The sequence below is a fragment of the Schistocerca americana genome, chromosome 5 (genome assembly GCF_021461395.2).
Source record: "Schistocerca americana isolate TAMUIC-IGC-003095 chromosome 5, iqSchAmer2.1, whole genome shotgun sequence".
Taxonomy (NCBI): domain Eukaryota; kingdom Metazoa; phylum Arthropoda; class Insecta; order Orthoptera; family Acrididae; genus Schistocerca; species Schistocerca americana.
Window position 1 is genome coordinate 488996808 of NC_060123.1, and position 13235 is coordinate 489010042.

At 41.7% G+C, this 13235-nt stretch overlaps 1 protein-coding gene across 2 annotated transcripts in view; it reads left to right on the forward strand.

Moving 5' to 3' along the window:
- LOC124615629 (myosin-9-like) overlaps positions 1-13235 on the forward strand; it is a 246316-nt gene that overhangs the window by 14086 nt on the left and 218995 nt on the right. For both annotated transcript variants that reach the window (XM_047143635.1, XM_047143636.1), the window contains exon 5: positions 8851-8954. In XM_047143635.1, coding sequence (XP_046999591.1) covers positions 8851-8954 — 104 coding nt within the window. The remainder of the gene's footprint in view (positions 1-8850; positions 8955-13235) is intronic.

The following is a 13235-nucleotide window of genomic DNA, read 5'->3' on the forward strand; positions in this document are numbered from 1 at the left end:
AAAGAGGCCTACTTTTATCTGCTCAGATGATTTCTGAAATCAGTGAAGGTATTTTAAATGTGGCTTGCAACTCCAAGGAAATGCATATTTTTCTCATCAAATGTGTTTCATTTTATTGAAACAAAATATCAGTTGTCTTAATGGAACACACATACCATTTCGCTTGCTTTCTCCATCTAAAAACAGTTCATTACAAAAGATTTTGATATTACTACTTAAGATTTTTGCTCACACGGGGGAGAACTATAGAAGACTGCATTTTTTATCAATTTATGTCCTTACTTACCCTTGAGATCTCAAATTTTGTCAGGGAAAAATGCTAAAACTTGTCTGGAAATCAAGGAAATATCAGAGAATTTCACTTAGCGAAACTAGTGGCAACCCTGCTTTCACTTCATGTTGCTCAAAATGCATACTTCTTGATACAGGTGTGCAAATCTTAAGGGCAAAAGCAACTTCTGCATGATGTGGCAGTGCCAAGTAACATAGCTTAATGAAACTTGGACCAAGCATTGAAAGAACTGCTGGAATATAGTACCGAAGTAAACTGCAAGTAATATATAATGTGACGAACACAAAAGACACTTATTCAAAGGCAATAATTACACTGAAATTACCACAGTTTGTGATAGTTCCTTGGACATTACAAAAGGTGGGACATGATGCTTCATGGGTTATGTGATCACCGTGGATGGTGGTGGCTCTCCTCTGCTGGCCGCAAGGGTGGTGAGGACTTCTTGTAGTTGGGTGCTGGATTCCCTCACTCAAGGGGTCAACTGCTGGGTGGTCATTGAAATGCTGCAGTAAGTCTACTGCATCCCAGAAGTACTCAATGAGATTCGTCACAGGAATCGCCAAGCCGGTCCATTCATCAAATATCCTCTTACTTGAGCTTCTTTTTTTCCTGCAGTGTTTGATGCAGTCACACGTCATCCATAAGAAAAATAAGTCAGGGCTGAATGCACCCCTGAAAAAATGTACATGGAGAAGGATTACAGTCAAAATAATGTTGAATAATGAGTGTATTGTGTTCAGAGATTTGGAGGTCAGTTATGTCCATGCAGAATTGTGCCTCCCCACACCATGACATCTGGACTGCTGAAATGATGTTTGACATTGTTCCTGGGTGCATTAAATTTTCCCACATGTCACCATGTGAGGCTACAAGCAGAATCACTACTCCAGAATATGCTCTTATTTGAGAAGAGCATGCAACAGCACTCCTCCATGAACCAGTCCCTCTACTCTTCGCACCAACGCAAAAGAATGTGCTGTTGTCAGCCGAATACATCTTCATCTACACTCCGCAAACCAACATGAAGTGCATGGCAGAGGGTACGTCCCATTGTACCAATTATTAGGGCTGCTTCTCATTCCATCCACATATGGAGTGCGGGAAGAATGGCAGTTTGAATACCTCTGTGGGTGCAGTAATTATTCTAATCTGATTCTCATGATCCCCATGTGAGCAATACATAGGGGGTTGTAATACATTCCTTGAATAATCATTAATGCTGGTTCTTGAAGCTTTCTTGCGATAATTTACTTCTATCCTTAAGAGTCCACCAGATTAGTTCCTTCAGTGTCTCTCTGTGACACTCTCCCATGGATCAAACAAACCTGTGACCATTTGTGTTGTCCCTCTCTGTATGCATTCGGTATCCCCTGTTAGTCTTATCTTGAATGGGTCCCATGCTCTTGAGCAATAATCTAGAACTAGCCACACGACTGATTTGTAAGCAGTCTCCTTTTTAGACTGATTGCACTTCTTCAGTATTATACCGATAAACTGAAGTGTACTGCATGCTTTACCCACGACTGAGCCTATGTTCCATTTCATATGCCTACAAAGTGTTACAACCAGGTATTTGTATGAGTTGGCCGATTCCAGCAGTGACTCATTGATATTATAGCTTCAGGACACTACGTGTGTTTTCTTTTTTAGTGTGTGAAGTGCAAAATTTTACATTCCTGAACATTTAAAGCCAGTTGCCAATCACTGCACCACATTTAAATCTTATTCAGATCTGACTGAATATTTATGCAGCTTCTTTCAGGTAGTACTTTACTATAGATAACTGTGACATCTGGCAAAAGTCTGATGTTATCGATAATATTGTCTGCAAGGTCATTGACATACAACATGAACAGCAAGGGGTCCAAGACACTTCCCTGAGGCACACCTTGAGTTACTTCTACATCTGACAATGACTCTCCATCCATGATAACATGTTGCGTCTTCACTACCAAGAAGTTCTCAATCCAGTCACAAATTCCAGTTGATACCCCATATTGTTGCACTTTTGACAATAAGTGTTGGTGTTGTACTGAGTAAAATGCTTTTCAGAAATCAAGAAATATTGCATCTACCTGACTCCTTTGATCCAAAGCTTTCAGTATATCATGAGAAAATTACGCATTGAGTTTCACATGATAGCTGTTTTTAGAATCTATGGTGGTTGGCATTGAGGAAGTCATATTGTCCATGAAACCTCAGAATATATTCTAAGATTCTACAACTAATCAATGTCAAAAATATTGGATGGCAGTTTTGTGGATCATTTCTACTACCCTTCTCTTTGACGGATGTGACCTGTGCCTTTTTTTCAGGAACTGGGAATGGTCTTTTTATTGAAGGGATCTAAGATTACTGTTAGAAGAGGAGCTAACTCACCTGCAAATTCAGTATAGAATCCGATAGTGATTCCATTGGGCCCTGGAGCTTTGTTCAGTTGTAACTATTTCAGTTGTTTCTCATCACCACTGACACACACTTTGTAAAGTAACATTCGAAAATAGATTTAAGCATTTCAGTTTTTGCCATGCTACCTCCATTTTCAGTTCCTGTCTCACTTGCTAAGGACTGGAACTAACTTTGATGCCACTAAGAGTCTGCACATATGACCAGAATTTCTTTGGGTTTGTGAAATGTTATGTGACAGTATTGTGCTATTGTAGTCATTAAAGGGCATCACATATTGCTCCCTTGACAAACGAGCATTCGTTTAGCATCTCTAGATCTATAGTCCTACACTTCGTTTTATGCCTATTATCCACTAATCTCAGTTTCTTTACAGTGACTGTATACTGTGGAGGTTCCCTCCCATTATGAGCTTTTCTACTCGGTGTATTTGCATCCAGCGGATGGTTAACTATTCTTTTAAACTTGATCCATGCTACTGCCCTGTGTTGAAAGTTTAAAGTTCCTCATGGAGATACGAAACTACTGATTTTGTTACACAGGTTTACGGACGTATATACAGGGTGTTTCAAAAATGACCGGTATATTTGAAACGGCAATAAAAGCTAAATGAGCAGCGATAGAAATACACCGTTTGTTGCAATATGCTTGGGACAACAGTACATTTTCAGGCGAACAAACTTTCGAAATTACAGTAGTTACAATTTTCAACAACAGATGGCGCTGCAGGTGATGTGAACGATATAGAAGACAATGCAGTCTGTGGGTGCGCCATTCTGTACGTCGTCTTTCTGCTGTAAGCGTGTGTTGTTTACAACATGCAAGTGTGCTGTAGACAACATGGTTTATTCCTTAGAACAGAGGATTTTTCTGGTGTTGGAATTCCACCGCCTAGAACACAGTGTTGTTGCAACAAGACGAAGTTTTCAACGGAGGTTTAATGTAACCAAAGGACCGAAAAGCGATACAATAAAGGATCTGTTTGAAAAATTTCAACGGACTGGGAACGTGACGGATGAACATGCTGGAAAGGTAGGGCGACCGCGTACGGCAACCACAGAGGGCAACGCGCAGCTAGTGCAGCAGGTGATCCAACAGCGGCCTCGGGTTTCTGTTCGCCGTGTAGCAGCTGCGGTCCAAATGACGCCAACGTCCATGTATCATCTCATGCGCCAGAGTTTACACCTCTATCCATACAAAATTCAAACACGGCAACCCCTCGCCGCTACCATTGCTGCACGAGAGACATTCGCTAACGATATAGTGCACAGGATTGATGACGGTGATATGCATGTGGGCAGCATTTGGTTTACTGACGAAGCTTATTTTTACCTGGACGGCTTCGTCAATAAACAGAACTGGCGCATATGGGGAACTGAAAAGCCCCATGTTGCAGTCCCATCGTCCCTGCATCCTCAAAAAGTACTGGTCTGGGCCGCCATTTCTTCCAAAGGAATCATTGGCCCATTTTTCAGATCCGAAACGATTACTGCATCACGCTATCTGGACATTCTTCGTGAATTTGTGGCGGTACAAACTGCCTTAGACGACACTGCGAACACGTCGTGGTTTATGCAAGATGGTGCCCGGCCACATCGCACGGCCGACGTCTTTAATTTCCTGAATGAATATTTCGATGATCGTGTGATTGCTTTGGGCTATCCGAAACATACAGGAGGCGCCGTGGATTGGCCTCCCTATTCGCCAGACATGAACCCCTGTGACTTCTTTCTGTGGGGACACTTGAAAGACCAGGTGTACCGCCAGAATCCAGAAACAATTGAACAGCTGAAGCAGTACATCTCATCTGCATGTGAAGCCATTCCGCCAGACACGTTGTCAAAGGTTTCGGGTAATTTCATTCAGAGACTACGCCATATTATTGCTACGCATGGTGGATATGTGGAAAATATCGTACTATAGAGTTTCCCAGACCGCAGCGCCATCTGTTGTTGAAAATTGTAACTACTGTAATTTTGAAAGTTTGTCTGCCTGAAAATGTACTGTTATCCCAAGCATATTGCAACAAACGGTGTATTTCTATCACTGCTCGTTTAGTTTTTATTGCCGTTTCAAATATACCGGTCTTTTTTGAAACACCCTGTATATCTGTGTGCGTGTTTTAGTTGTCCTTCGTTATTTGGTTATCATTGTTGCCACAGCCACATCATGGTCATTGATACTAGTTTTGATATAGACATCCTAAAGTGGTCTGGTCTATTTGTTGCCTTTAGGACCAATACGTTTTCTGTCATGAGTGGGGTTTCTAACTATCCATTCGAGGTAGCTTTCAGAGAAGGCATTTATTAATGTTTCGCAGGATGTTTTATCACACCCACCACTAACAAAAACGTAATTTTCCCAATTAAATGTTGAATGATCAAAGTCTCCACTGATGATTACACTATGATTGGAAAAATTGTGTACACATGAATAGAGGTTTTCTCTTAAGTTTTTGGTTACATCAGAAGATGAGTCTGGTGGGCAATAGAAGGATCCAGTTATCATTTTATGCCCTTCTGATACTGAGTCTTGTCCAGAGAATCTCACATGCAGCTTCGATTTCTATCTCGGTGGATTTGAGTTTCTTGTCTACTGTGACAAATACACCACCACCACAATTTCCCATTTGCATATCCTCTTGATGTACACTCAATTTTTCCCCAAAAAAATGTCACTGCTATCTGTTTTAGGCTTGAACCAGATTTCTGTAGATAGTGTTATGAGAGCTTCACTGCTTTTCAGGGGTGCTTCAAGCTTTGACACTTTGTTGCGAATGCTTCAGCAGTTAACAATTGTGGTTTTAATACTCTCACATGTGGGAGGCATTTCTTTTGATTTTACACTGATGCTTCTGGGTTCCCTACAGCTATTGTTATCTGGATTTGGGGGGGGGGGGGGGGGGAGAGTTGCCTAATCTAAAAAATCCTTGTGTGCACACCACGTACAGTCAGCTACCTGAGTAGCAGTCTCTGGCATGTAGTGCACACCTGACCCATCTAGGGGTCAGTTCTCAGTCCTATGGCGCAAGTTCAGGAAGTTGCAGCCTAGCTTCTCACACAACCTTTGAAGTCTTTGGTTCAGTCCTTCCACTTGACCCAAATCCAAGGGGCAATGCTGCAAATTGTGAGCTTTGTTGAAACTCCATGTGCAAGGCTGGTCTTCTCAACCTTCTCTGCCAGTTGCTGGAAATACCCAAGTATGACCTCGGAGCCTAGACAATGGGTATGATTTGTTCTAATGTGTGCCACAGTCTGCGGTTGGTTGTGTACTGTTCCCTCAATAGGTGTTGGAATAGCCTTTTCAACATGTTGAGTGAGGCCCACAGGCATACACATTGAGTGCACCTGGTGTCCTTTCCTGTCCCTTGCTGCCATTTCCCTAAGGTGTACCATCCTTCGCCGTACATTTGAACTGACCCCTACCCTTTTGCATTTGCCTACTCTTGACACGAGATAAAAAACACGTTTCCCCAAAAGAAGGTGAAGTGAGTCCCACTGGCTCAGTTTCAGTGGAATACATCACTTCAAACTTGTTGGTTAGACATTGCTACAGCACTCTGAGTCCACACTAATCCCCGTCCACCCTGTACAGGGTGTCTAGATTTACCATTGACATGCCGCTCGCAGTCAAGTGGATGAGTAATGACAGATCCTATACTATCTGCAGGACAGGATAGTACGTGAGGTACCTCAGGTACAGGTATTGCAGGTACACGACACTTGGGTGCTCTTCCAACACACAGGTTCATAGCAAATGCCAATCATTTGACAGCAGTCAGGGCATTTTCCAGCTGCTTATGAACATCAATCAACCCATCCTGTGTTCGAGAACAGTATTCATAGTAGGGCTGCATTTTGGCTGGTGTAGTGTATTACAGGACAGTAAACAAATAACTTTAAATTAATCCCACTGATTATCTTTTAATCTGTTGATTTAAAAAGTTGCTAATTCCCTATATGAATTGAAGCAAAAACACAAAATGAGATTTCTGTTAAGGCAACACAAAAATCTGTGGTGAAAATTTCTGGTTTCCTAAAATGTTTTGAAATTGATTACAGTTTTTATTAAACTCAAAAACAGATTTAATTTATGATAAACTTAGATAATATATAGAGCTACTCCCCTTTAAGCGAAAACTATATGCAACACAATGTTACTTATAATATCTGCTACACTAATTAAATTACAAATGATGTTTTACTGCAAATTACTCATAGATTATGCAAAGGACAATGGTAGGTTCAGGAAATTCTCAAAAATGCACTTTTATTTGCATTGATACACAATGAAATTCAGGGGTGATGTATCCTCTGGCTGCAACTATGAACCACAAACACTGATTTGCTACGAAATATGTTATGTATTGACAACACTTATACCCGTAACTTATGAAAGTATAGTTTTGTAAGCATCTGAAAATTGTCCAAAATAACCTATTACCCAGGCACTTATACATTGAACTTAGAGGAAGATTGTTTTGAATGATGATAGGCATACTGTCTCAAAAAATTTAAGAGCATGATTAACTCTAAGCCTACAATTGATGATAATGGTAAGAGTTCATCACGGCACTCGCAAATCTTCAAAGTGTTGCAGTATATCAATGAGTAAAAGATTATGCAGAAGCGATGCGAACAGTAAAATATGCAAATATAGAACTTCAAATGGGTACACAAATCTTGTACAAGCAGTCTCACACAAAGAAAAATTTCAAAATTGGCTTTTTATATTCTGTGCCAACTTATACACTGGCATGCCGAAGAACAACGCTGCGCGTGAGTTTATCTCAGTCAAAATTGCTAAAATGTGTAGCACCAACAAAGCACGTATTCTGCCTGTTGCAGCTAACAAAGCTGAGTCACACAAAATGTATTGGTCGTTGGGGAGAGGGGCCATCCCCATGTTGTCATCTAGCCACAGTGGAGCATTAGATTGAGTGCTTTACAGTCCTGTTAAATGTGGTTGTAATTGTACCCGCTGTTTGATGCGAGTCCCTTCGTGTATGTTGCACAGTGTATGGGTCATCTGCTGCTATAATTGACCATGGTAGATTATGACCTCTCATTTGGTCAGCAGTGCTTGTTTTTCGGAATGCTTCCCATGCATGTGAGACAATGCTGTGAGCAATACCAAGCTCCAGGGCTACAATTATCACATTTCATCCAGTTTCCCAATGATTTTTCCTCATGTGAAATCATCCATACATTGTCTGCAGGCAATGTTGTAATGGCCGCCACCACCACTCTCACTCACTTTGTCTTTTTGTGTTCCTTCAACTGCCTCGTGTTACACGGCCAGCACCATTTTGCACTGTGTGATGTCCAACTTCCTGCAAATGACTGGGAGATCTCTGGCATCTCGGTCTCTCACTTTCTCATTTCCATTGACTCGTTAATGTTATGTTACGTTATGTAGCTCGTCTTTAAAGTTATGCAGAGCAGTGTATTTTAGTCTTACTGCTTTCAGTGAATGGTCTCAAGGCAGATAATCAGATGATGATTTCCTCCATATCTATGCCCAATGTTACATTTGTTTATATTTAGGATCAGCTGACAGTCCTTACTCCATAATTGAGTTGCTGATATTTCCAGATTTATACGTATAGTGAGTATTAAATGATTCTCTCAGGATACTTCAAATGTTATTTCACCTGTAATAATTTTACCCCATCAAGAACATCATCTTGAATTCTATCTGCTAGGAATTCGTGAACCCAATCACAAAGTTGGTCCAATCCCTTAACTTGTGCTTTATTGGGTGACAGTTTGGAACTATATTGAATATCTTCCAATCACTGACAATGTTACCCATTAATATCTTATCAGAAGCTCTGAATCTAGGGGGTTAGCATCACAGTCTTTGGATCATAGAGTCTTGCATTAGATATTAGATTGCCTTCAGGGTTAGTAATGTACTATGTTTGGGGTTGTGTGTTAGTCCTTCATTTCAGCCTCATTGGATGTGGAAGACACTGAGATAGCGTGTAGTACAAAACATGTAATGCACCTGGTGATCGGGTCTCCCGGCATATATATTGCGCCACCACTGCGCCCCCCCCCCCCCCCCCTTGTTTCTAAACACATTGTGCTATATAATCTGTTTTTTACTGTCTTATGTCATTAAATATGTTCTGAAACCTTTTGCAGGATTGTATTCTGGTAGTCCTCCTGTGATGTTCAGCTACAGTCCCCAGACAAATTCGTTGCTAAAAGGACAACAGAATGCAACCCCTCTGAAGTGTTACTTCCAGGTATGGAGTAAAAATGTTACTATTGCTTTATTAATACATGGTATTACCTTGACGGAAACTGTTGTCTTCGTTCCTTTTATTCAAAATGTATTCTGATGTTAAGTATGTAGTAGATGTTCTCATACAGCGAATGCCAAGTCTTGAAGGAGTTGAATTTTTAGTTTTTGCTAGTGTTTGTGAAGATATTAGTACTTCCATTTTTTTGATGTGTTGCTCTAGTCAGTGCACATAAAGATTGCACATCTGGTGCCTCAGGTAACGTCAAGTGTCAATAGAAATTGTAATATTGGCTTTTCTTTGAAACAGTATTGTTGAAAGTGTAAGTTTGAGTGTCCATTCAAAGACAGGTCTCATGTTATGGTGGAATGATTAATGATTTGCAGTTTAGGGGTATGCATTTTCAACTTCTCGTGACGTAATGAATAGTCCATTAAATTTCGGGCATGCAGCCATGCAAATAAAATTTCCTCCACTGATATTTCAGCTGCGTATCATCCGGCCATGCTTAGAGTGTGTCACAAGACTGACGACAAGGTGCCAAGTGCGGCCTTATATGCTCCACCGCGGCGGTACTGCGCATGCGGGTCACAGATGCTGGTTGGTGCCAAAGAAATACGCTAACACATGCGCCGCCTGTGGCGAAGGTGTGCAGACATTAGATTCGCTTCTCGTTGTATGATCAGCAGTGCTGACACCATGACGACTTCTCTGCAGTTTAATTATGCCCAAGAGCTGTATTCCATGCTTTGTCAAAATTAAAACTATTATCTCTATTTATTAAATTATGAGCTAATCTAATCTCTATAGCTTCCTTGAAGACAGTTTCGCAAAAGGAAGAGGCGGATGTTAAAATCTTCACATCACTGTAATTCATGGAATGACCTGTATCAGCACAATGTTTGGCCACAGCTGACTTGTCTGGCTGTAATAAGCGTGTGTATCTTCGATGCTCCACACATCTCTCGTGAACGGTGCATGTCGTTTGACCTATGTACGACTTCTCACAATTTCTGCAAGGAATCTGATACACACCCACTTTACGAAGCTGTAAATCGTCCTTCTCAGAGCCGAGTAAATCTGCAATCTTCGTGGAGGGCCAGATCACCTTAACACAGTGTTTCTCGAGAATTCGGCCTACCTTCGAGGAAAGAGCATCCAAATAGAGCAAAATTGCACTACATATGAAGGAATTACTACCTTCTTCCCCATCACATACCTGCATTCTAGGTTTTGCATTGAATGCTCTATGAATTTGCTGTGGAGAAAACCCATTCGACTTAAAAATACTCTTGAGGTATGTGAGCTCTTCTTGTAAATTGTCTTTATGGGATATACAGTGCACCCTATGCACTAAGGTCTTAAGGACACCTATGGTCTGTGAAGGGTGATGGCAGCTATTGGCATGAAGATATAGATTTGTGTGTTGATTTCTGATATACCGCATTTCCTAATGTGCCATCAACTGTATGGTGAACAACAACATCCAAAAAGGGGAGGCAGCTGTCTCTTTCTATTTCCATAGTAAATTTGATGCTAGCATGGATGGAATTCAAATGCTCAAGAAATCAATGTAATTCATCCATTCTGTGCGGCCTCAAGAGCATTTTTAAATCGAATAGATTTTTTCTGCAGCAAATTCGTAGAGCATTCAATGCAAAACATAGAATGCAGGTATGTGATGGGGAAGAAGATAGTAATTCCTTCAGGTCTAGTGCATTTTTGCCCTATGTGGGTGCTCTTTCCTCAAAGATAGGCCGTATTCTTGAGAAACACATTGTGTAGGGGATCTTCCGGCCCCCCACGAAGATTGCAGATTTACTCGGCTCTGTGAAGGACGATTTACAGCTTTGGAAAGCAGGTGTGTATCAGATTCCTTGCAGAAATTGTGAAAAGTCATACATAGGTCAAACGGCATGCACTGTTCGTGAGAGATATGTGTGGAGCATTGAAGATACACACACTTATTACAGCCAGACAAGTCTGCTGTGGCCAAACATTGTATTGATAACATGTCATTTCAGGAACTACAGTGATGTGAAGATTTTAACATCCATCTCTTTCTTTTTAGAAACTGTCTTCAAGGAAGCTATAGAGATTAGATTAGCTAATAATTTAATAAATAGAGATAATGGTTTTAATTTTGACAAAGTATGGACTCCGGCTCTTGGGGGGGGGGGGGGGGGGGGGGAGTAATTAAACTGCAGAGAAGTCGTCATGGTGTCAGCACTTCAGTGCACACAATCTGCTGTGGGACTCGGCTACTGCTTGCTCCGGAGGTCAGATGATCGAGTGACTCTTCCATTCTGAGAATATCTGCCTTCTGAACTCAGGTCACTCAGGTCAGATGAAATACTTTTCCACAGCTACAGGGTCTTCAACCATTGACCTTTGTTTTTGTTCTCCAGCTATTACAGACTCAGTTCAGTGGGAAGTGGCTACAGATTTACATTGTAGTGACCAGTTCCCAGAGTGGATTTGTCTGCTGACTTGGACGGTGGCTGACAGGAGACTACGAAGATGGGTGATACGAAGGGCAAGTTGGTTGCAGTACTGTTGACAGGCTATTTTTGAACAAAAGGATTGTGTATAGGAGACAGTGGCCCATATCACTTGAGAGATGCAGAGTCTGTCCCCGGTCTGGTAATCTTTTTAGACAATGGCCTGTACCTTCTTGAAATGGTAACTGTCGATTGGCAATCAGCGCCAGACGGTAACTCTTTGGAACTTCAAATTACAGAAAACCTTCGTTCCTTCATATGTGAGAGCACATTAGAGTTGAGTGACAAAAGAACGGAAGAGGGAATTCATGACTTCCATTAATCAGTCCACTTACACTGCACATGTTTGGGAATCAATAGCCGAGCGGTCTAAGGTGCTGCAGTCATGGACTGTGCGGCTGATCCCGGCGGTGGTTCGAGTCGTCCCTCAGGCATTGTTGTGTGTGTTTGTCCTGAGGATAATTTAGGTTAAGTAGTGTGTAAGCTTAGGGACTGATGACCTTAGCAGTTAAGTCCCATAAGATTTCATGCACATTTGAACATTTGATTTGGGAATCAATAAGGCAGATTTCAGGGAAGGACAGTACACATCCCCTTACAGCCTTGTCAAGTAAATGGGGTCTTGGTGGATGAGCCAGAAGACAGCTCAGGTTTTAAGTGAACACTTTTTCTACTGTCACTATGTCACTGAGACAAGCTCCTGCTGTTCAGGTGTTCTATAGGACTACAGAGATGATGAAGCCCCATTTATTCATGCATAGTGAGGAAGTCTACCACCTTTTGTTCTCCATGTGGGAACTGGAATCAGCTCTGTCTGCGGCCACACTCATTGCTCCAGGACCTGATGATACCCATTATGCCATTCTTAGTCATCTGTGCCCTGAAGCAGAAGGACAGCTCCTTCCTTGTTTCAATCTGATCTGGTTTCGTGCACATTACCCCATGACTTGGAAGGAGGCAGTATTATTTCCATTGTGGAAACCAGGCAAGGACAGTAGTGTCCCTAACAGTTACCAGAGTATAGTCCTTACCAGTTGTGTCAATAAGGCTCTTGAATGCATGGTCAACTACTGCCTCGTCTGGCAGCTTGAACCGTAAGGCCACCTGATCTGCTCCCGGTGCAGTTTCAGGCACTACCATTCCAGCCTTGACAACTTTATTCTACTGGACACAGCGATACAGGAGTCCTTATTACACTGAAACCATTTGGTTTGTGTTTTTTGAGCTCAAAAAAGCATATGACACTACTTGGAGGCCCCAAATCGCCATTGCTCTCAGTGGCATTTCCTTCACAATCAGCTGGCCTCTGTGGCCGAGCTGTTTCTAGGTGCTTTAGTCTGGAGCTGCGCTGCTGCTCCAGTCGCAGGTTTGAAGCCTGCCTTGGGCATGGATGTGTGTGATGTCCTGAGGTTAGTTAGGTTTAAGTAGTTCTAAGTCTAGGGGACTGATTACCTCAGATGTTAAGTCCCATACTGCTTAGACCCATCTGAACCTGCACAATCAGGAGTGTTGTCAAATGACTTTGCAATTCTCTACTCTTCTTCTTCTCTTACAATAACAATGAGACAGCTGTAGCTGACCCTTAGCAGGCTGGATACCCGGACCAGTACAACTGGTACAGTTCTCACCAGAGAAGACTGCATGTGTCAGTTTTAACCGTGCTTGTCGAAGCTTTAACCAACAAGTCCTCACAATGAGAGACAATATTTTTTTTAAGTTTACAAGCAACTGTGCGCATTTTGGGTTTATTATTTGATTCAAAATTAACTTGGCTTCCACACCT